This window comes from Solenopsis invicta, chromosome 8, assembly GCF_016802725.1.
Source record: "Solenopsis invicta isolate M01_SB chromosome 8, UNIL_Sinv_3.0, whole genome shotgun sequence".
Taxonomy (NCBI): Eukaryota; Metazoa; Arthropoda; class Insecta; order Hymenoptera; family Formicidae; genus Solenopsis; species Solenopsis invicta.
In genome coordinates, this window is record NC_052671.1 from 5,595,203 (window position 1) to 5,619,093 (window position 23,891).

Sequence of the window (23,891 nt, forward strand, 5' to 3'; positions counted from 1 at the left end):
GCGCGCATCGGCAGTCGATTATCCGATTTTTCGCTGGAAATCGATTAATCTGGAAACCTTCTGAAACCATAAGACATAATTACTTATCTTAATCCGCGTAAGTGGAGGTTTTACTTCGGAGCGGACGATGTTTCTTCTTAATGACCAGGGACGAACGATAATCGAGTCAGCCGGTCGACTTAACGTCAATCAATCCGGGCCGGCATCGCTTCCTCAGCACGCTTTTATTTTGTCTCTCCCGTCTGACTATAAATCAGTACGTTTTTACGGATGCGCTTTTTCCGCCAGAGATCCAACAGCGCATAGGCCTGATTAAACGGGTTATTAATTACGCCCTGCCGACGACGTGGATGAATGCGGTACGCCCGATAAATTGGGGAACGTCTTTTTTCTCCAATATTTTCTTTTTCCCAGTGCCCTCGAATATATATATATCGCGATATATATTATATCTGCCTATGATACGAACTATGATATCATAATGTGTTTTAATACCTAAGATTGTATAGTGTAAATTTTCAATTTTACATTTTGCTACAAGGAAAAAAAACAATTTTGTTGAAATACAGATCTGAAAATAATTAATTAAAATCATTTTAAAAAATTGTATAGAATGTTTAATTTGGTTGACAGAATGTCAAAACTTGCAGCAACATTATTATTATGCTTGGGTGTTCTACATAATTTTTTGATAGCTCAACATAAAACATAAAATTATTTTCTGATTTGTATCTAGCTAAATTTTGATGTGAGTTATTAGCGAATACGTATAATGATACACGAAAAGAACGGTTTTGCTGAAGCTTCTAAAAATTTGGCTAGATATAGATCTGAAAATAATGTTGTTGGAATCATCAAAATAATTACGAAGGACGTCCAAACATGATGAATAAGAATACAAACGTGTTTGATATTCTAGACAACAGTTTGAGTGCTCTACAGCTAGTCAGCTAAATTTTTAAACGCTTCAGCAAAACCGTTCTTTCCGCGTAGTTGCGGATGACGTCAGGATTTTAGTCGCTGTTCGATGAAACAAAGGTCCGTCGGCTATGGGAAAACGGAATCGTTCGTAAATAGAGTCATCTTGTCGCTCGTGCTGGTAACGACGCGATTGTCGCTAGGGTCGCCCTACGAATACATTCATTAATCCAAATCAAATGTCGCATCACGAGTTACTCACGAGAGGGTCGGCTCGCTCTTTGTGCTTATTCCAAAGCCATAACTTATCTCGGTCTCGCGCTTATTACCGTTCAATCGAAAGTAAACAGTACGAGCGTTTAATTGACTTTTCGAACTCTCTTTCTCTCTCTCTCTCTCTCTCTTATTTTTCCTTTTTCTTTCTTTTTCTTTCCGATTGCGCAACTTGTAACTTCTTCTGGACCACCGCGGTGCAGCGCCTGTAGAAGTTGCTGCGATAATGGATTCTTTTATACGGAGTATATCCTCGGCGCTTGGATATATATCCACTTGGATAGTCGGATTCAGCGAAACTCTTTTAAAGTATTTAGACGGATCTACGAACACTCGAGCGGCATCCGCCGCGGTATCCTCCGCGAGGCGGTTGCATTATCTCGAGAGCAATTAGCCAAGAATACCGTTCTTGAGAACGCAGGCCGCGCCTTATCAGCCTTTGGAATAAACATCATCGCCAGCTATCCATTACCGCGAGAGAAGAAAACGCTTGTCGTTGTATCAGTAATGCCTCGAGCTGAATTATGCGGAGCAGTCTTCTTGGAGCAAGTTGTCTCGCGATCATCCATTTTGAAAGTACTGAATAGTTTATCTTTGCCGCGTGTAAATATCGAAACAGTCTTGCAAATGTTGCTACTCTCTTAATTATATCTTACTTCTCGGTTACATTATCGCTGGGATGGAGAAAATCTTTCTCTTAGAATTTATCTTCAAATTGTGACAATCATGGAGCAATATGGTCTTCAAAGAATTTTGCTAAAGTTTTACTAAAAGTATATTAAAATTCTTCAAAATCTGTGTTATCCAATGACTGTTATATTTTTAAGGATAAATTCTAGTAGCGATTAGACGCAATAATATGCACACTGGTGCATATTAAAGTCATCGTACACAAATTGACGTAAAGATATGTGTTTAATGTATTGTTTTATTTGATTTTTTTCATTTTTTATTAATTTTGTTATTTTTAATTATAATTTAATTTTATATTTATTGTATAAATTAAGTTAAATAATAATAAATATGTAAATAAATTAAATCACGAAATCCTCATTATATTCGTTATACTTTATTACTTTGTTTGGTAAAATGTATATTTTATTATTTGAGATATTTGCATTTCACTTTTTTTTATATTTAGATCAGTGTACATACAATGATTTTAATGTGCACCAATGCAGTCTAATTGAATTAGCCAAGAGGAAATTCTCTCCGTACATAAACTTGTAAAGATTGGAAGGTATGTGCGCAGCAACGACGCGAAAAAAGTGTTGATTTATTTAATTTAGATAAATGCACGCGAGATAACGCGAAACGGACTTACCAAAAATAATTCTCGTGAAAAACGATTGAACTTGTGTAATGCATTGCGAATGTCTTCGCGTAGTTTCTGCGCTGGATAAATAATCACCGCAGTCAGTTCCGAGATATCGAGTGCGTTTCGATAACGGTCGCATGCACGAGCGTGCGCTCCGCAACGCTTTCCTTTTGCATGCGCATGCAAAGGGCGACGTTACGACTGCACACCGTGGATTGACGTTACAGCTGGGTCATGGCATTTCCATATCGATCGTCACGGAACCGGAGAGGAAACGATTTCCTCCGTAAGAAAAACAAAAAAAAAAAAATCTCCGATCGACGTGCGAGATATCGATCTCAGATAATCTCAAGTGCGTGGATTATTGCGCAAGTTACCTCGGGTCGAGTGTAACTGGTAACGCTTGATAAAGCATTTTTTCCGCGCGGCTTTATGGAAATCGGAGTCTTTGCCGGGATGTGTCGTCTGGAAACCGGTTGGCGCATGGCTGCAGCGGCAGAACCGAGCGTAGCGCGAGCTAGTTAGCGCGTTAGAACGCGCCAAGTGTCATCCGTTTGAGCCATCTCGCGTAATATATCGAGACGCGCGGTCGTTTTAATGGCGGGTAGCGCGTTTCCTGTAATACGCGAGATAATAACGTAAGATACGTCACTTCAAATTAGACGCGATTACGCGGTACCAAAGCGCATAATGTGCGCACTCGCGCGTCACTCGTTTATACGCGTGAACATGTGTGTGTGTGTGTGTGTGTGTGTGTGTAATGCGCGTGCGTACGCGCGTATGTGTGTACGTGTACGTGCGATGTTAACAATCGTGTGCCAGACGGAATTCCAGGCTGATAAATTATTTCGCCGAGTGCGCGAGTCGGCGTTTCAAGACGCAATGTGGCGCAACGCGCGGACGAGCGAAAGACCGCGTTCTCCGTATTTCTTTCTTTTGTCGTCGCGAGCTTTCTTTTATCATTCCTTTTTTTTAACGACACACGTACACGCACACGCTTACATACGCATAGCGTGCAGTACGGCACGCGCGCTAGAATGTCGCAAGGTAGACGTAACGTCCTGTTCGGCCACTTTTATTTATTATTGAGAGCGGGCACGTCGAGTCAATTAACTCGTCCGAGGAAAAACGTGCTGCCGTTCGCCGGCAGTTTTACCTCCGGTGAGCCGTGCTAGTGGCGGCAAAAATTACGCGCAAAAGTCGATATGTATTCGCGACCCGTGCGCGAATAAATAATGGAGTTAACGAGCGTCGAGTGTCGCCGACTCGGCCGACTTTCTTTCCGCCATTCGACCGGGCGCGTTCGCCGGCTTCGTTCAGGAACAGCCTGGAATTCACGCCGGGAGCGTGAGCGAAACTGAGAGAAAGGATCGATCGATCGGTCGATCTATCGATCGATCGCCGATTTCAATCGGCCTGACAGATCGCCGACGGCGGCGCGCGGATTGATCGGAGAGGGGTGATAAATGGCAAAGCGCGGATTTAATTCGCGCAAATCCTTCATATACATTTAATAGGCGTTGTGAGAAAGGGCGAGGGATCAGCTTCTTTTCTTAATTCAATGTTGCGAAACGGCAACGTAACGATACCGAGAACTTGCTGCGCGCGTATAGTATCTTGGCAAAAAACTTAATGGCGCGTAATAAAATCGGATAATCGAATATCATCACCGTGCGGAGGAGATGCTTCAAGCGGGACCTCGTTATAGCGCGCTCCGCGACAGTGAAATGTGTGCATCCATCGGGGCGGAGTATTCCCCCCCGAGGGGGCTGCAAAAAAACGTCACGGCTTCGGGCGGCTGACGCCGCGCGCCGTGCAGGCGTGCGAGAAGTATGTACAACGAAGGCGGGTTCGCGCGCCACGCTCGACGAAGATACGCCGGAATTTTAATATTTCTCGGCGGCGAGAAAGGGCCGAGTGTAATCCCCCTTGACAAACGGGTGCCTCCTCCGTGATGCCTCTTGACAAACAGAGGCCATCGGTTTCGCGCGGAGCTATGTAGACGAAGAGCCGGCGAGGTATCGCAGAGGTCGAACGAATCGTCTCGCTATGCTACGTACGCGGGAGAGCAGACGCGAGAGAAGAGGAACGCGCGCGCCTCTCGAGGAAAAGGGAAAGAGAGATGGAACGACGATAGCGGTCGCGCGCTGGATCGCCTCCAAGAAGTTTCGCCGCGCTTTGTCGCCAAAACAAATTGCCCGGGTTCGTCGCACACAGAACGAACGTCGCTTTCGTTCCCTCGTTTTCGCCATAATTGCGGTGACCGCGCGCGCGTCGCGGTCGACTCTCGCATCGGGATACGACCGGTCGGTCCAACTGCTCCTCCTTTTCGCCGCTGTCACAGTCGCGTCGGAGCCGCGGAAAAATATGGGGACGACTCATCGGCGATGTTGGCGGCCGGCTTCGCTCGCTTGGTGCGAAATGTTCCGCCGCGCCGCCCCGCGATACAAACCGCGCATTCGCGACGAGAGAGCTCCTCGTATCGCGCGGGCATTACGGCCCCCGCCGACTTTGAACCGCGCTTTCGTGGCGCGCCATTAATATGGGTCGCCGGGATGGCCAACGACGACGACGGCTACGTTCCAAGATTCCGACTCGCCTCGCTGCTATTTTCAACTCGCCGTCGCGTCGCAGCGCGTTGGTCGTATCTGCTCGGAAGAAAAATTAGGCGTTCATTCGAGTCACGAGTCGATGCGGCCAATAAACGACGCGCATACGAAATCTTATTTTTAGGTATTTAATTTTATCGACTCTGAATACGCTCACTTATATTCTTCGCTATTCGTTTAATTGCCCGTTTGTCTATCTCAATTAATCGCATTTCTCCGCGATATTATTCACTTTAGAGCGAATCCGTGATTTATAAAAGCGATAAATATTTTGTGACAAGGAACTATTATTCGTATCGTAATAAATACTCGAGGAACAGCTGATGAAAGTGGTATGCGGCGGAGGAATAAACTTCCCTCTCTCTCTCTCTCTCTCTCTCTCTCTCTCTCTCTCTCTCGTGTAAGGTGTAGATTTTTATATGTGAGGTAAATCTTTGAACGCTGAATTACTGGTATATACAAAGTATGCGCGCACCAGCGTGGGATTATTAATCGATGCCACGACTGATTACGTACGCAAATTGTTTTTTTTTTTTTTTTCTCTATAGAAAGAAGCTTTCTAGAGATTAGTATCTACATATCGTAACTCTAGCGTGTCGTAATAAATACGTTACTGGCGAGGTGCAGAGGTCAGCGTGAAAGGTTCGGCGGACGACCGTGAAACACGACGCTGCGTCGCGTCGTCTGGCCGCAGGAAGGACACGGGATGATAAGGGCCTCGGGAAGAGTATAGAAAAAAGGGCTGGTAAGATAGCGCGCGGTCGGCGGGAGCGGGTGGAAGGCTTAGGTGAAAAGAACCGTGGCGGGACAATTAATTTCGAAGCGTCGCGTCGACGAGGAAACGAGCCCGGGCGCGCCTCGGTGAGGATCTGCATGCAAGAACAATTAGCTACACCTCCTCGTGGCTCACCTCCGCGATAAATCAGCGAACCGCATTACCGCAACGGCCAGCGCACACAATGCCTGTAATTCTCGCCCACTCTGGGAGCAAGGAGAGAGACGTAAGGAGAAAGAGGAGACGGCGAAGAAGAAGAAGGAGGAGGAGGAGGAGGAGGAGGGACGAGAGGGAGATGCGCTCTCCTCTCCCTCGTAGTCCCGTAGTCTCTGATCATCATCCACGAAGACACAGCCGAGAACGAGGTAACGAGAATGTACACTTTGCCCGCCCGAGATTCGTCAACGCCTCCTACTCTTCGTCGGCGACAAGAGATTAATGAGGACCTCGCGGGATCCCTCGGTCATTGCGCCGAGACACTTCACGAGGACTCACGGGGGAGGGGGCGGCGCGCGGCGACGTAAGCGTGAAACGAAGGGCCTAATAAAAAAAATCTTTGTCCCGGTATGAAAGGACATTTGTGGCGGACCGGAATGATGTGGTTTCACAGGTTTCTTGTTCTTTATTGCGCCGCGCAATAACGAGCGTTAATCTTTTCCGAGCACTCCCGAGGAGCATGACATTGCTATAATTTTCCGGTGAAATTATAGTCCTGATGGACGTTTATGGTCTTCGGCAATAGCAAAGGCGAAGTATCTAAAATGCACTTACGAGTTTTATTTTACGAGTTTGTTTATGATGACAAACTTAAAAGAACATTCCTTTTTTCTCTCTCTCTCTCTCTCTCTCTCTCTCTCTTCCGTTCTCCGCGCAATGCCTTTCTACGCGAATCCGATTGCTGATTTTTTTTCCAAATCAAAACCAGAGGACAGTCGACAAAAAAGCAGTTAAATCATATCCTGACGCGAGATCGCGTTTGGCCGTCGTATATTCCCTTCCATCCGGAAACTGTTTGTCGCTGTGTAAATCAGAGACGAGCGCGTGCATTAACGGCGAGGCGCATGCATCATAGCTCTCCATTACTTGATCGTTATCCGCGCATCCACTTTCCGCGGCTCGGAATATGCGGCTCCAGCTTAACAGCATCGACATCTCGATCGCGCGAGGTACAACGGAGAGATGCATGTAAATAGTATGTATGCGGAGGATTCGGACAGGACGATAAAGTCTACTTCCATCGAACGAGAGAGAGAGAGAGAGAGAGAGAGAGACTCGTCGGAACATGGAGGATCCGCTGTCGTGCGCTGCGGCGAGGATGTAGGAAGGAAGCACCGGTTATCGGCGTATCGGTACATCAGGCACCCGCGCTTACGGCCGATCGAGCGGAAACCTTTACTGCCTCCCCTGCCTTCGTAAATCGTCGCGGCGCTTACCGATTTTATTTACCGCCGCGCTGCGCACAGTACGGTTGCGGCGGTCGTAGAGGATCCCTTCAAGGATGGTTGAATGGCACACCAGCGCGCGGCACGGGATTTACCGTCGCGCGGATACATAATGTGCACGCGCGCGGAGGAATCAGGGCGGAACAATGGCCGGGATAATGGGCGCGAGCAGTTTTCGTGAGAACAAAATCGCCGCGCGCTGCTCTCTCCTCTCGATTTTTTTCCCCTTTCCGCGAAAAGCGCGGGATTTTCGATGACGATGATGAAAGGCCGGGACCGGCGGCGTCGCCGAGCGTTTTACGCGCGCGCGCTGCAAAAAAGTTTAATGACGACCGCGGCGATTGTACTTCGATCGCTCGCAATTTCACGCTCAAACGATTTGGCGAGGTGAGAAGAGAGTCCGAAGTGCCCGATAATGTATCGTTAAGTGGTCAATGATGCTGGCTGGACGTGGACGTGGACGCATCGGGGTATACGTTAATGTAGCGTCTGGTATGTCTGGTTTTCGCGGTAAGCACCGCTATTTTTGCCATTGCATTTATTGCGTTAATGTCATTACGGCATCATTCGTAATTGGCTCCCTGTGATTTCACGCTCGGCGGCATGTTAACCGCTTAATTGCGTTTGCAGAATACTAAATGTATTTTCGCTAAAAGCCACTCGTTACAAATTTATCTGCAGAAATGCTGCTCCTGTTATATCTTCTAATATCCTCCACATTAGATAAGAAAACTTTTCGCGCGATGTGTGTGCGTTATCGAAGAAGTGGAAACTACGCTAATTACGCGCAAAATTATGTTATCTTATTTACCTTCTGGTTATACGAACGCTCGTGTAGCGACGCTAAATTAATTTAACTCGTTTCAAATAGACGTACCGATTGAACTTGTAACATAAATGACAAACGGAAACTTGTTAAGTAAGTGATACGGTAGTAGTACGGTAATACCGGAAGCCGGAGAGCACTAATATCGATGCTCCTAGCAAGTGCGATCCGTATTATCGCGATCGATCAATGTTTCATAAATGTATCGCGGTAGAGGGTCCGGCGCAGACAATGAGCGGTTTTCGACGATAGCGAGATTCCATCAGCGATCCATCAAGGAGATAAAGGGCCTATCGATTCGCCTCGAGGCGGAGAACGGGTTAAGTCTTATCCGTGGTAAGAAGCGGCGGACTAGATTCACTTGATCAATCATTCCGACAGTTGAAGGATGGATCGACTCGACCCGATGTTTACGAGGAATATCTGCTTTAAATTCTTCTCATTACTGGAGCCGCGCTCCTAGTCTCGAGAGGACGGTGGAGAACGCGCTTTTCTCTCTCTCTCTCCCTCGTCCTTTCACCCCCCCCCCTCAGGAAGTAATTTCTCCGGGTTGGCCGTTTTTGAGGACGGCCATGAGGGTGAGACAATTTTTGCGAATCACCGAGGAGTAGTGAAAAAGCTCGTACTTCACGAGAGGGAACACGGCGGAATATACGCGAAACGAAAGCGACAGACCGCGGGGGCGGCGGTCAGACGCATTAAAATCGCTCGTCCCGGCAATGGTGCGAGAAGTTCTTTCCTCTTCCTTGCAACAAGCCCGAGAGGCAACAATTGGAGCGTAATTATGAGCCGAGGCCTCGACTCGAGGCTGACTCATATTCAGCGGTCGCAGGCCGTGATCCTCGTTCCTTTTCTCGCGTCTCTCCTTTCTCTGTCGTAGCACGATTCCACGAACGCTAGAGAAAATGTATATCGCTCTGGGCGCTTATCCGTGCGAGTTTGTGGGCTCTGACCACATGTTGAGATAGTGAGGTGCTTAGGCGTTCGCAGGCCTGAGGCATCGTTGGCGCGCCCGTGCGGTTCCAGACCCGCTTGGAAATTTCGGTAATGGTTCGCCGTTAAAAGCGGCCTCGTCGTACATACGCGTCTGTGTGAGACTGTACGTGTAATTGGCTCGATTGTATGTAAATGTGAATAGTAGGCTGAGACTTATCATTATGTGTATTTTAAAGATTTCTTTCGTCCGAATCGAACAGATGCTGTCTGTTTCCCAACGTCGTTAGTGTCATCGTTAATATGAGAATTTACGTGTGATAGAAATGCGATAATACCCCAAAGTTCAGGAGAATCGTATTTGAATATACATTTGAAAGAAGATAATATTGTTTCCCCTGTGTAGCGTACAACCATTAAACCATCTGCACATCGTATTTGTTATCAGCCAGATGATACAACGTAGGAAACTTTAGAAAAGCTATAAAGGACTATACGCGGTAGAGAAACTTATAGCTTCGAATAATTTTTCGTCGTAGAAGAAGCTGGATAACACCCAGCTCCTTCTTCAGTGCGGTCATAAAACTGCCGGACTTTGTACGTCCCTGGGCAGAGATATGCCAACATCTCCCCAACGGAGGCTGCGGAGCGTAACGCAACCATTCATCCCACACCTCGTCGCCGGTGTCCGGGTTCCGGAGCAGGCCGGCGACCTGGCTGCGGCAGCGCACGCGCCAGGAAGTGATGACTATAGCGGCGAGTACGAGCGTTGTACCGCGTGTCTAAGAAATGGTGTATTTTTCTCTAAACCCGCGGCCCGTCTATGCATTTTTTGCGCCCCATTGGCTTATAATCGAACATATAAAATCACATTTTTTTTTCTATTTTATGCAAACTTGTAAAACTGCACAGATAAAAATTAATATCAAATCAACAATTCATTGTTTCATATATAAGCAAGAATATAAATCTTCTTAGAAGAATTTATAATCTTAAACAGACATAATTTGAGTACATGAAGAAAATTTTTCTCTTCGTGTAAGCAAGTTATGTCTGTTTAGGCTATAAATTCTTCCAAGAAGATTTTATATTCTTGCTTATATATGAAACAAAGATTGTTAATTTGATACTAAATTTTTTTTATGTAGATATATCTAAAACATTTTATTTTTTAATTTAAGTAGCTTTTATTGTAAAAGATTTTTTTAATTCAATGGCGTTTAATGTGAGAATATCGTCAACTGTAAGAAAGATTGTATAACATATAAATTTTTTTTTTTCCAGAGAGGAATTGCAGAGAGCGCATGGATTTCCAGGGCACCCTATGGGTAAGTGTGCATAATATGTATTTTCTCGCGTGGCGCTCGCGCTTGAAGGCGCCAGCGATAACTGTCCGCGGGCTTATCGCACTTCCTCGATCCGTGTAAACGTGCCCCGCGTGAAATATCCACCACCGCGGCACCACGGTTCGCGGCACGCACGGGATCGTCGAACCTCGTGCCGATTGTAAATCACCCGGCGAACGATCGATACCCAGCTGTGGGTAGATCGATTCGGGCTTGATAAAAGATCGATCGTACGCGGAACTATAATAAGTGAGCGCGGCCGAGGGTGGGATGAGATGAGGATACGTGTGGGCAGGCCGTGCCACGTGCGAGAAAAATTGCGGTCGGACATAATCGAGAATACGCGCGCTCTCTCGTATACACGATGCTCTCTAATAGAAAAGTGCGGTGCAAGTAATAACAGGATTGCTATCGCGTCGGCGCGCGTCTTGCGCAAAACGGAACGTTCCTTCGCGCGTTCCTCTCGCGCCTCTCGCGCTAAAACGTGCGCATGACATAAGTGTAGATAAATAATTATATATTGTGTTCGCCGTGTGTTCCATATCGTGTTCCGCTCACGAGTCGTCTCTCGCCGCGTTCGAGAACGTGTGCGTTCTCGAGAGACGACTGACGGAAGAAATTGTAGATAGGAAGACAGAAGATATATTGCGATGTATTGCTTATAAAACGCGTTATTGTTTGCCGCAACGAATCTGATGTCCAATTATATCGCGAACAACAAGTATCGATTATTTCACGGCGGCGCGTGGTGCCTATATTGAAATGCGCTTCTTTAACGAAGACGTATATCCCCATTCAATCTTAATGCCGCGAGCATTAGACCAGATTCTCGCTCGATACAGGAAGTAACTAAATCAAAAGCGGAGAATCTCGAGCGATGTAATTTACTGCCGCCGGCTGCCGTTTTTTTTTTTTTCTTTCGGTCTCTCGGTGAACCCTCCGAACAATTAGACCCTTTATGAGAGGCGCGAGAAGGGCACCGGGACGCGCCGCAAAGAAGGCGCGCCTCTTTCACATCCCGCGTCATCGGCGAGAGACGAATGGAGAGAAAGTTGTTTAAAGTGACGCTCGCCACGTGTTCCACACCAAGTACCGTGGGTAAGATGCACGAAGCGACGGAAGCCGCGCGGAGATCGAAGCCGCGCACCATCCAGTCAGAGAAAGAGAAATGACGCTGATGCCGGTCATAAAATATTTTTTTTTTTTTTTTTTGGAAAATCCATTAGAAACAACAGCGTCGTGCCGCGGCGTTAATAAACCGCCGTTCACAGGAGGTCCATTACGTATTCTTTGAAGAGTTAAGCGCACTTTTAACCACGTCGCCTTAAGTATTTATGATTTGTTACTTGTTGTCGCACTCGGTTAGTGGTTCATTATGTATCTAGTCAGTTGGAATCCGTGCGCCGAGATGGGACCGAAGATTTGTAGCGCGTAAATCAGACGCGGTGGGGCGCTTGTAGCCGACTTTACTCGTTTATCGATACATTTCCCGGTTGTCCATATTAATTTATATCAAGTTAGTTTAATGTAAACGAAATCCTAATATAGGGACTAGGGGGTGTATCAACAAATTTAAGTAACGAGAAAAATGACTAAGCCTAGATCTTAGTGTTTAATAGTAATATTTTATATTTGCCAGACTTAAAACGCGGCTTTTTTTAAAAAGAACCCAGAAATCATAATATCGTGAAAATGAATTGCTGATCAATTTAATAATTTTGATGTCCACAAGCAGCTTTTTTATAAGTGCTCACAACTAACCGAGTCGAGTCATTTCAACGAACCACTATACATCTCGGAACAAATATATGCTTGCACGACAGTGGGAAACGAGATAGATAGATAGAGAGTATATTCTGAAAATCCGTTTCCGCAAACGACAAAGACCGTCTCTCTCTCTCTCTCTGTCTCTTTTCCTCGCCGTTCCTCCTCCACCTTCTCGAAGCATCTATATCCCACCTTTAACACCACTCGAGTTTTAGAGAAAATGTATACGCTTGGCTTGCGTTTCCACGGCGACGTTTCAGCGGGACCGAGGTAGACGAAAGAAACGACGAAGCTCGGCACGGGCCGAGTATCGGAGGTGGGTACCAACGAGTGTATGTCCGCCACCGCGAGCAGCGGGGTCTCTCGATTAATGGACTACGCGTCTCGGACTCTTGTAGTGGACGCGTGTAGACACGGCGTGGATACACACCACCGTCCGATCGTCGGACAAATGCTATAAATTGGTAACCAGTTCGTCGAGACTGGCCGCGCGGTCGGTTGGCCGGTCGTGTCGCGTCGCGTCGCGGCGTCGCGCCGCGTCGTCCTAGGTAGCGGAGAAAAGTTGATATCCGCACATGTCGTCTCGGCGCATCGTCTCGGCTGACAATTTTCCGCGCGCGCTGCTGCGCCAGGTGCGCGCTCCCGTTATTATCGTGTGGAGATAGGTAGGGTGCATAAGCGATTAGGAGACAATGGACTGTTCGCGACCGCCGGGCGCTCGCTCGCTCGCTCGTCGCGACCAGAGCCAGACGCGACGCGCGTTCCCGCGAAAATATTATATTACATTTCGATGATATGTGCCCGTGGAAGGAAGAAAGAGCCGTTATATCAACTCTCCGACCGACGGATCGATCGATCCTCCTCCCGATACTGTCGTTCGCTCTGCAAAAGCGCCGCAATTTATTTCCTTTATGTCGCCGCTCGACGCGAAGGCTGTGTGTAGGTATTTTGATTGTACGCTGTGGAAACGGCTATTGCGGAAACGTTTCTGGAAATTGCACATTTTCTTTATATTGCATAACCAATTGTTGTACCTTTTATCGTAACTGCGCAAATAGTGTATTGCGCACTATTGCTTTATTTATAGTCAATTCTCCGATAACGAAGAAACAAAGTATTATCTGCGAACAACTTTTATCCTCCTTCTAGCGACAATCAAGAACAAGAAAGTCAAACGGAAAGAATATTTTTAAAACTAAACGAAATAAAATTTGATACGTTTTCCCGGTTTGCTTCCTGATTTCTCGTCGCGGTACCAGCGAACTTCCGTAGTTAAGAGAGAAAAATGAAAAAAAAAGAAGTCGGGAAAGTTTCTCTAATATCCCAGCTTGAGACCCGACGTCGGCCAGGCATTATTTCTCTCAAGATGAAGCGCGGCTGTCGGACTTTCCGTGGAAAATTAGCGCATCCCGCTCCGAGCCCCTAATCTCTCGATTGCGGAAGGAACGAAAGGAGCTAATCGGTCGCCAAGTGGATTATAAATTTTGGCGGGCAGAGACGCTGCGCCGGCAAAACGAAGTAGGAAGATGCATCTGGCATCTCGCCGAGAGAGGCAACTTCGTTTCCCGGGTGGCGCGGGGAGAAGAAGCAACCCCTTCTAATTATTAGCCAACTTATCTGACGAGGGAGGGAAGCGATAGAGAAGACCGTCGTGGTTTTTCTCGCGCGACACCGTTGGGCTTTCTCTCCGCGTAATTAAAAGTAACGATTCACGGTGAAACACTCCATGCGCGTGATCGTCCGGACGTCGTGAAAAAACACGTCGCTCTCGAGTGCGCGAGGTTCTTCGTTCGTCGTTCGCCGGCCACCGATCGAGTTGGCTGGCTCCACCAACCCCCTCCTACAAACTGGTTTCGGACGTAATTGGATGCGACTCCGGCCTACGTTAAAGTCCGAGCAGCACGATGAGCGGTCCGTCGTTGGGCTTCGCCACCACGACCGCGAAGGGAAAAGCACGTTGTCGCGGCTAAATTTATTTTGCTGACCATTTAGCCCGGGTACCCGATCGTTACGCGGTAGGAACGTGCGATAAGTTTGCGCACTTAACGGGCTTTACAAGCTTGGAATTTCGTCGATTCGCTCGGTGGGCCTTGTCCTGTGAACGTTTTACAATTTGGCAAACCCGCGTTCTTGCAAAATATTATGAAATTTGAGCTTATGAACATAATTCATAAATGTTAATTTCGTAACATATTCTTATATAACGTCAATTACGATGCTACCTGTTGGGAAGGCAATTGTAGTTGCGTTTGAAACAAATAGGGTTGTAATTGTGTTAAGAAAAAAACACGTTACCGTTACGCACGTCTGGAACTACGCATAGTGTTTCCGTCCGATTGCTCTGCTAATTGTTGGGGGGAGCCGGCGATGTTAGTATTTACCTTAAAGCGGATAGATCCAATTACGGAATACGCGCGCTCACCCTCCTTCAGCTTCCGCCGCACGATCGTGCTTGTACATACACTCTCACGACGGACGGATGAGCGGCATTCGGTATCTCGTACCGCATCAATCTCCCGCCAGATTTTTTACACTTTTCGGTTAGCCTTAGTTTTAGAAGGAATTTCTAGCAATTGGACGTGGCAGGAAGCCGCGCTCCGACGGCGTCTCCCGTTTAGTTTCTACCGAAAGCTCTCTCTCTCTCTCTCTCTCTCTCTCTCTCTCTCTCTCTCTATTCGACTCCAGAGTAACAAACCCGGAACACGCGAAACTTTCCCCCTCCCCAACTAAAGCTCTGGCCGGCTGGTCTGAGGGCGAAAAGGTCGAAGCCTGCCTTCGCGTTGCCCTTTCCTCCAACCCCCGCATCCTGCACCTTCATCTCGCCCTTCTCTGGTGGGGTTAGCGCGGGAGCCGCGTAATGAGCTTCCCAGGCCGGTTGTAACGAGCAAAAACTTATCGTCACTCTCCCTTCTGATTTACTCGACCTGCCACGTCGTTAGTTGTACTGTGCCCCTCCCGCTTTACCGCGTCCGCCCCTAAAAAAAAGGGGGGCCCGGTGCTCTCGCTGCATCACTACGACGCGTTGCGCGTGTGTTATTTTTTTAAAAAAACCATAACTTCGCAGCTTGCTTCTCGAACGGGATTCTCGACTGGCAATTATGGTTTGCGCCGTTTCATAGGTGTGTTAGCTGTCTATGATTTACTATTTACATTAATGCTGTATGTGTCTTGAAACAAGATCGTTATAATGAGTATAAACTCGACTAGATGATGACAGATTGTTTCAGAGATGACTATAAGAAAAGAGATCCATCGGACGAGATTTCATTATTAGCGCAGCCTTTGAAGATACTCATGATTAAATTATAATTAAATGTTAAAATAAACCTATACTGCTCTTCTCTTTCTCTTTGAAAATCAGATTTGTACTTATCATATTGAATAAATACTTATTTAAATATTTGAAAAGTTTAGAATGAAATAAGTAATTTTTTTAAAACTTTAAAGGAAGATGAAAAGATACGATTGAGATATGAGCTGAGTGCGTCGTGTTACAGTTACCAGTTGGCCCATTTCCGCTATCAATGCCCTCATATATATTTGTCTCTGCAACATCTGAGAAGCTTCCGTAAGCCTTCTTCTAAAAAGACTTCAACAACGGAAAAAACGGGCGAGGGAGGGAAGACTAGAAGACGCTATACAGTCAAGAAAAATATCACAGTATTTGGTATTTTTAGATAGCAAGATTGATATGATTCTAGTGATGCACATGATAACGTAATGATGTGATTTTGAAAGAATATTTTTATTAACGGCAATATATACATAGAACTGTCATAAATAATGGAGAGATAAGTTGTCCGCTAATTATTGAACGCTCATCGTTAAGTATTATTTACATATTTTATGTTACATGATTTTTAAATTATTCAACAAGTCTGATATCTTAAAATTTGACGTTGGGAATTCTTATCGCACAGATAACTATAGAGACATTCCTTTTTAAAGGGAACTTGTAGCCAGCTATATAATTACTAATTTTTTTCTCGTAAATCTTTTCCATTTTTGTGCCGTTACACGCATGGGACGACTTCGAATAAAAGCGCGACCAATAAAATGCAGATTGTCGGAGAGATATATTGAGAGCTGACACTTGATAGATTGCTTGGCGATCAGTGTCGGATTAAATAAGATGAGAAAGCACATTCGCGCTATAATGGTAACGGTTTCGCAATCCTCCATAGCGAATAGACCCCGGATCGCTTCCTGGAAAAGTTAGGAATTTGATTAGACGCTCGCAGCGCTAATCGATAGCCTTAATTATAACTGTCGATTGCTCGCCGACGAAAGAAATCGATAGCGCTCTAGCACTCGGGCGACTCCAGGCCATTGCCCGGCTTGTCAACTATGAATCGCGATTCGTACGTTGTTTAAGCCGTTTATCTTAATGAGGGTTATTTGATCCCTCGTGTCGTCGGCGGCGCAGGAACTCGTAACGCAATAAAGCAAAAAGCTAATGGTCCTCATTACTTCATTGTTAGGTGATAAAGATCGACGTAATGTCGATCGACGCTCTCACTTTCGTTCGCCGGAATATACGTCTATCACTGACAAATGTCTCTTGTCGTTCGTTACCCTAATTGCGGACATCGAGCGCAATCTGCCGCGTTCGATTTGTCTCATCGTCGTCAGAGCCCATTCATTCATATAAATTATCCCTGCCGCTCTCATTTCTCGGATGTCGAATTACGGTATCGTCTTAACGTTCGGAACAAGTACATTTCACGCGATAGAGTTTAAGCAGTTTGAATGAAAGAGCTTCGGCTTTATCAGCTACCTGCACTCCATTAGGTCTACGCTATTCATATTCGAAACTGGCATTTCTCATCAGCGTCCAGACGTTTGTGGATCGTTAACTTTTATGTCGTTGTTCCACTTTCTTCTGCATGGCCGGCCTACTTGCTACCGTAAAAGCACTATTGCGCGGTCGTGACTACGATATCGAATTGCTTCTTGCACGTTCTCGCATTCTATTTGACACTCGTGAAATTGTACTCTCTTCTACAAACAGCACCGCTCTTGTCGCACGAGTAAACGAATGTCTTATGATAAAAAGTCGGTAATCTTAATTTATTTCTTTCCGCTTCCGTTATTTTGAACATTTGCGATGACAGTCTCTATTTCTGGTTTCTAAATTGGCTATAATTCTATTTTATTTAACATACTAATTAGTGGACAATGCAAATTAAAAAAAATTGCGCAATGCTTGTTTTAAATCGTTTTATTTCTTACAAACACATAATATTTTGAGATACGATTTCAAAGAAAGAAGAATCAGTTTTATTATATTTATTAGTATCTAATTCTTAATTTAATTTCCAATATCTAAAAAAAAACCAAAGTATTTGTTGTTAAGTTCATCAGACGATTTTTGGTCACAAATTAAATGCCCATTCAGATGTGATATGTGGATCTCTCCATAACGCTACGTATACAAAGATCATAACAATTATCTTACAATTTTCGCCGCATTAGGGCAGGCTCTAACACTCGAACGATTCAAATCTTCCGGTCTTGCGAGGGCGGCGAGTTCAGAACTAATTGACCGTGGCGGGGAACTCATTAAAAGTGCACTCCGGAACTCGAGACGCCGCGCCGGTGGTTCGTAACGAGTGTTGTAATTCGAGCTGGATCCTTCCGTAGCATGTAAACGGTAGTCTTACGCTACTATCAGCAGCTGCGTTGATCCCTTTTGCTTTTTGTTCACGAACCCAGCGGTGTCCTACTTTTCAGCCGATCTCCATTGATACAGGGATGTTACGTAGGGTGTATTATAATTGAACACCGATGTACAGGGAAATTAGGAGAATAGCTACAGCTTCTATAATTATTAAATACCGTTAACATTTGAATGTTATCGCTTTAAAATTATATTTAGATGCACACGGTACAATACAAAGGTACAATCATTCTCGAATTCCCATTTGAAACGATTGCTGACGTGAATCAATTATAGAATTTGTCACGAATATAATTGATTTATCAGAGTCACTGGAACTTTATCGATGCGGCAGGATGCATTTCGTTATATATTAAACGGCAGCTTCGCTGAAGAGGATACAAATGGAAATACAAACGGTATAGCACAAAGATACAAGATCATTCTTGAATCAAAGCCATTTGAATCGGTTGCAGACGCGAATCAATTATAGAATTTGTCGCGAATATAATTGATTTATCGGAGCTACCCGAGTTTTATTGGTGCGGCAGGATGTATTTCGTTATATATCAAGCGGCAGTGTGCCTCGCCGAAGAGGAAAAGGAAATAATCGGCTTAGTCGGGCGACTTCGTTAGATTGACAAAAGTTTGTCTCTGGCCGAATTCCCATTCCGAGTTTTTCTCTCGATAGGATCACGGCGAAGCTGACGATGCGGAGATAAGAGAGATTGGAGAAAATATAGGAAATCAGAGAGAGGGGATTTTCTGCGAGGAGAGAAAGTTACCACAAAGAGGAAAACGTTCCGATAGGCGTATCGAACGCGCAGCTGTCTCCGCGAAGACGATTTCTACGGGATCTCCGAAATACGTAATACTATCTATCCAAGTTACACAACTGGCGCATAGTTCTCGTGTCAACGTTCAGCTTAGCAAACGCGTTCGTTGTGAAAGATGATATTAGGTAATCGATTGTCTGTGTCGAGAAAAGGGCGAGAGAATGGACGATTGATGAAATGAAAAGTATACAATTATGTTTATTGTATCCACTTACATATTTTCATTACAGCTTCAAGAGTTTTATGTAGTATTCTTTAAATAATTAATATTTTTTAGAGAATTTATATCAAAAGTTAATCCAACAAATTAAAAATTTTCCAAATGTTAATAAAAAAGAATTTTGTAGTTCTTTCATTATCAATTTTAGTATATTTAATATATGAAATTGTAATACTCGTTTATAAAACATTGAATTTCTTCGACGAATGGCAGGTTCGCTCGAGTTAATTTAGATACAAACGCGGAAATAAATCTCGCGCATAAGCGTGAAGTGCGAGAACACCAACTTGCAATATTGGGAGTCACAGGTGCTCGGTTTTCTCTATCCGGAAACTATTGTTTTCTCATAACCCGTTCATAACGGCTGGCGCCTCGTATGTTTCTTTAGGATCACACCAAGGAATTCCAAACGCTGCCGGCATCGAAGCGCTCGCGTTTCATTCGAACTCAACCTAAGACAACAAACAGACGGTTTCCTGCCGTGAAAAGCGGGCACTCATTCTTTTCTATGTACAATTTTGCTGGACCACCGTGTAGTGATGTAACTTTTGATGCCGCAACTGTTAAATTATCAGGCCGCATTATCGATAACAGTGGAACACATTCGTTTGTAATTTAGAGAAGATTTGATCTTTGTAACGTTCGAAAAGAAGTTTATTAAAAACCAATAAACGTGTTCTCTGAAAAATCGCGCTGTTAGCTACTTACGTATTTCATTCGATATTGTCACATAGAAAGAACGGTTTTGGTTTGTCAAAGTCTACTTGTCAAAATCTAAAAATTTAGCTGGAATCAAATCTGCAGACAATTTTTTAAACCAAAATTATGCAGGATGCTCAAACTGATTGATAGAATGTCAAAACTTTTTGTGACATTGCACATATTACACTTAAACAACATAATTATTTTGACGCTTTGACAAAATTTTTTTTCAGATTTATATTCAGTTACATTTTTAGATTTCAGTAAAATCTTTTTTTTTATGCCGTATATCTCGCCATTTTAATGAGTAACGATAGATATAAAGGAGATATAAACAAAATAATGTAAATACCTATTAAATACGTTACTTTTATTTTATTAATAAAAGGTTGGCTTGTTATTTGTTTAAATTTTATCCTTGTTTGAAATAAGATCATATAATGCTTAATCACCAGGGCAGCGTTCTTACCATTCTTCTAGCAGAATATCTTTTAAGAGATATTGGAGGATGCTCAACAGATATTGGAAGAGAAACCCTGTTTTTTGTTCTACTCTTTAAAGCAGCTCACAATGACTCGATAATATTTAAATCTAGTAGTTATGTTGGTCGGGTTGAAGTTTTGAAGAACACAGAGAGAGAGAGAGTCAAAATCGTGTGAGCAGCAAATTTATTCCTTCAATATGTCACTTATATAATTACTTGCAAGATATTCTGCTAAAAGAATAGTGCAACATTTTGTTGATAATTCAAGGTATTAATCCTAATTTCAATAAAAGAGAAATCTGTATTAAAGACAAATGGTGAATTAATCCTTATTAATAAAAAAAAGTTGTGTATTTTCCAGGTATTTATATTATTTTGTTCATCCCCCTTTGTAATTTGTTGCGAAACTCGAAGGTAATCTGGATATTTTTGGATCAGATTGTTCATTATTGCAGTGATCCTCGACATCTATAATATTTGCATGACAAATTTCTCACACGTCAAAGGCAAAAGTTAGTCTCGTCTATGAAGACAACCGGAAGAAATCGATATCCGCGTCTTGAACAGAGATTAGCTGCACGCACATCGATCAACTTTCATCTCCGGGGAGGGAGGGCCACTTCTCTATCTGCGTAAACAGTGGTTTGCCACGGGGATCACGTTTCCACAGTCGGGACCACACCCGGCAGCATGTTAGTATTTGCACGCGGCGTTACTTGCCCCTGGGCTGCATGTGAGGTACGCACGTGCGTGTCCGTGCCGTCCTAGCCAGAGTTTCCTGATGTGATAACGTCCGAGATAACCCAACCGATGCATTCAGAATACTTAAGAGCAAAACCATACTCGACGTACCTCACTTAGCGTCTCCGATCTTTGTTTGAGTTTTAGCTCCGTTGTAATACATAGCCGTATCCTCATGGAGTGCAAACATTAATAGACTTTTGTATTATAAATTTATCGCGACTGCGCAAATATCATTTTGTGTTTTTTAATTTTAAATCAATCAAAAATATTTCAAAAGCTTGAATGTAATTTGAAAATTATTTTACCAAAAATTATTCTACCAAAATTCTTTATTGCTCGTATATATTTAGATATTCTTCTACTTACAGCCCAATTCAGCTAATAAATTTTTAGACTAATAATCGGTACGTGTACGATTACGATAATTTTATTTTTTTAATAATCTGTTGATCTGTGTTTATTACATATTAATTTTTACATTAAGAACTATATTCTTTAAAAAACAGTTTTATTTTGTCATTTTCTAAATTGAAGTAGTCTGTAATTATCTTTAATAAAAAAATAGTTTTCTCTTTATATAACAATTTGTATAAAATAATATCACTATTAAAATAATATGTCTGTTTAAACGGTATGTACATATCAAAGTCTTTGTAATTTTGTAAATAGAGGAATACTTTATGCACGTAATATTTTATACTTTTTTCTTTGCTTCATTAGCTTAGTTAAATGGCATTTTAACGGCGCTCAGTATAATCGGACTGACGCTTTTCTCGGTTTTACAATCAAAAGAAGTCCAAGTCTATAAAATTCTCTATTAAGTTCAGGCACGGAAACAAGTGCGCGCAGTTCGTGCGAGATAGACAGGTTTGATTATGCCGGCGTGGACTGGCAACCAGTAACGATCCTGTTGCGCCACGCTGTCACGAAGCAACGAAGAAGAAGTCGAGCTGAAACGACTTCCGGTTACTCCAGATCAAAACTATTTATATGCAAATTTCTGCTTACAGAATTCCGGGAAATTGTAATAACTGCGTCGCGCCGACGATTATGTTTGCTTCGCTAAAGTTGAAAATTATGTATATTTATACATACTCATTTGTTGAATAATTAATATAGCCTCCCAAAAATGGTAGGAATTAACAATGCTCTTTACTTATCATTATATCGATTACTGACCGCGCGAGTTACTATGCAAACTCATTTTTGTGCAACTTACGCGAGATGAGCGCAACGCTGACGCTAATGCGAGTGCGATGTTAAAATTAACGCTAATGGAAATGCAAATGATACCACGACGCGAAAAAGAGCAAAGCGCGCGGATATTAAAAAAATGGCGGAGAGAAAGGATCGCGTAGATAATTGCGCGCGTTGCGCCAAATGAGCAAATGATGGTCTCGGCGAGCAGCGCGCAAAAGGGAATAAGATACAAACGCAGACAGGGAATAGGGACGTCCTCTCGTCGTTGCGACAATACTCCCGTCCTATTTCTTCCCCCTTTTTATACCCTCTTTATACCGATGTCCCATTGAATGCAACTTATGGAAGTCCGTTCCGCAAAGTTGCCTCGCGGATTTTCGTGGGGTGGGCCGTAAGCCTCCACGTCGTCGACAATGGCCTTCCATTCCGCCCCCCCCCCGGCTCCTGCCCTCTCATCCTCCGCCGCACCGTTCCCAACCACAGCAGTTTCTCATTCCCTTCACCTTAGCGACTCGCTGCTGGACCCTGAGGGAAAGGGTCGTCGTGAGAAGGTGGTAGTGCTGGGTTGAGGTCGCCAGTCAAGAGGGGACAGGGGTGTGCGGCGCTCATTCCGGCCGCAAGATTTAGAAGCCAATTTTCGCGAGCATTGACCAGACTCCTTTTCCTCCCGGTGCCTCATCCCCGTGAATCGTTCTTCTCTTTCTCTTTCTCTTTCATCGCGTATCCGCTTCCTTCGCCTTCCTTCTTCCTCTCTTCCGGCACTATGTGAGGGGGGAGGGGGGAGGGAGCTGAGGACTACTGTTGAAAGGAAGCTCAGAAAATACATCTGGCCGTTGACTGACCGCCGAATCGTTTTTGCACGAGGAATACGAGAGGAAAAAAAAGGAACGAGAGGAAGTAGAGGAAGGAGGATGCCCCTCGATTTCGTATTCTCGGACTCGACTGATTTGAAAGTATAACAACCCGGCTTTGAGCCAGTATCGCGTAACGATCGACGAAAGAATCGTATTTTGATTCATACCGCGATACTTTACACGTAATGTTTCGAATGATCCGCGTTCTATTATCCGTCATTTCGTTGGATTTATCAGATTTTATGGCCGGAACACGCACACTAACGCAACCGTTTGTTGCGCGACGTATTCCGGGCCTTTATCGGAGAAACGATGACATATGATTAAGGCGTAAACACCTCTACGACTTGTATTTCCTCCGACAATCTATACATTTATTATTTAAACTTTATGTGTAATTTTTGCTCCTCCCGCTTATTTCTAATAAAGAAAAATTTTCTGCTCAGATTCGAATCTTTTTTTTATTGTTTTAATGTGCGAGCGTTGCGCGAGTAACAACTTATCTAATAATACTCGAGAAATGTTGAGATAAAGCGACATCTCGCAGATACAGATCTTTCTCGGAGATTGCAGTTTTACCGGCGACGCGACGGATCGAATCAATGGAGCAGCGAAGTTTCCATGCGCGTTTTATCACCGATCATTAACGTCCTCGCTAATATTTTACGCGCGTCGCCGTCTGGAAATTCCGTGGCGTCTGCTAACGAGGGCTGCTGGAGAGCGATCAAACGCTGCACGAATGGTTGACGTTCTGGAGAACAGAGTCGACTGCTCGTCCAAGATGCCAAACGCTCCTAGGATGAAATTAGAGTAGATGACTGTTGTTTATAGATATATATATCATTTTCTCTCTTTCTTTGTTTCTGTCTCTATTTCTCTTGAGAATCAAGAGTGCAGTACAGCGCCAAAGACGAGAGTACGACTAAACGAAGACAGGACGGAAGAGAGACGTCGGGAACGTCCTCGGGTACACGCGCAATTACTC

General features: G+C 44.3%; 1 protein-coding gene across 3 annotated transcripts in view; it reads left to right on the forward strand.

The window, feature by feature from the left end:
- LOC105196654 (netrin receptor UNC5C) overlaps positions 1 to 23,891 on the forward strand; it is a 295,574-nt gene that overhangs the window by 158,700 nt on the left and 112,983 nt on the right. For all 3 annotated transcript variants that reach the window (XM_039453011.1, XM_039453014.1, XM_039453012.1), the window contains one exon: positions 10,379 to 10,422. In XM_039453011.1, the coding sequence (XP_039308945.1) occupies positions 10,379 to 10,422 (44 nt within the window). The remainder of the gene's footprint in view (positions 1 to 10,378; positions 10,423 to 23,891) is intronic.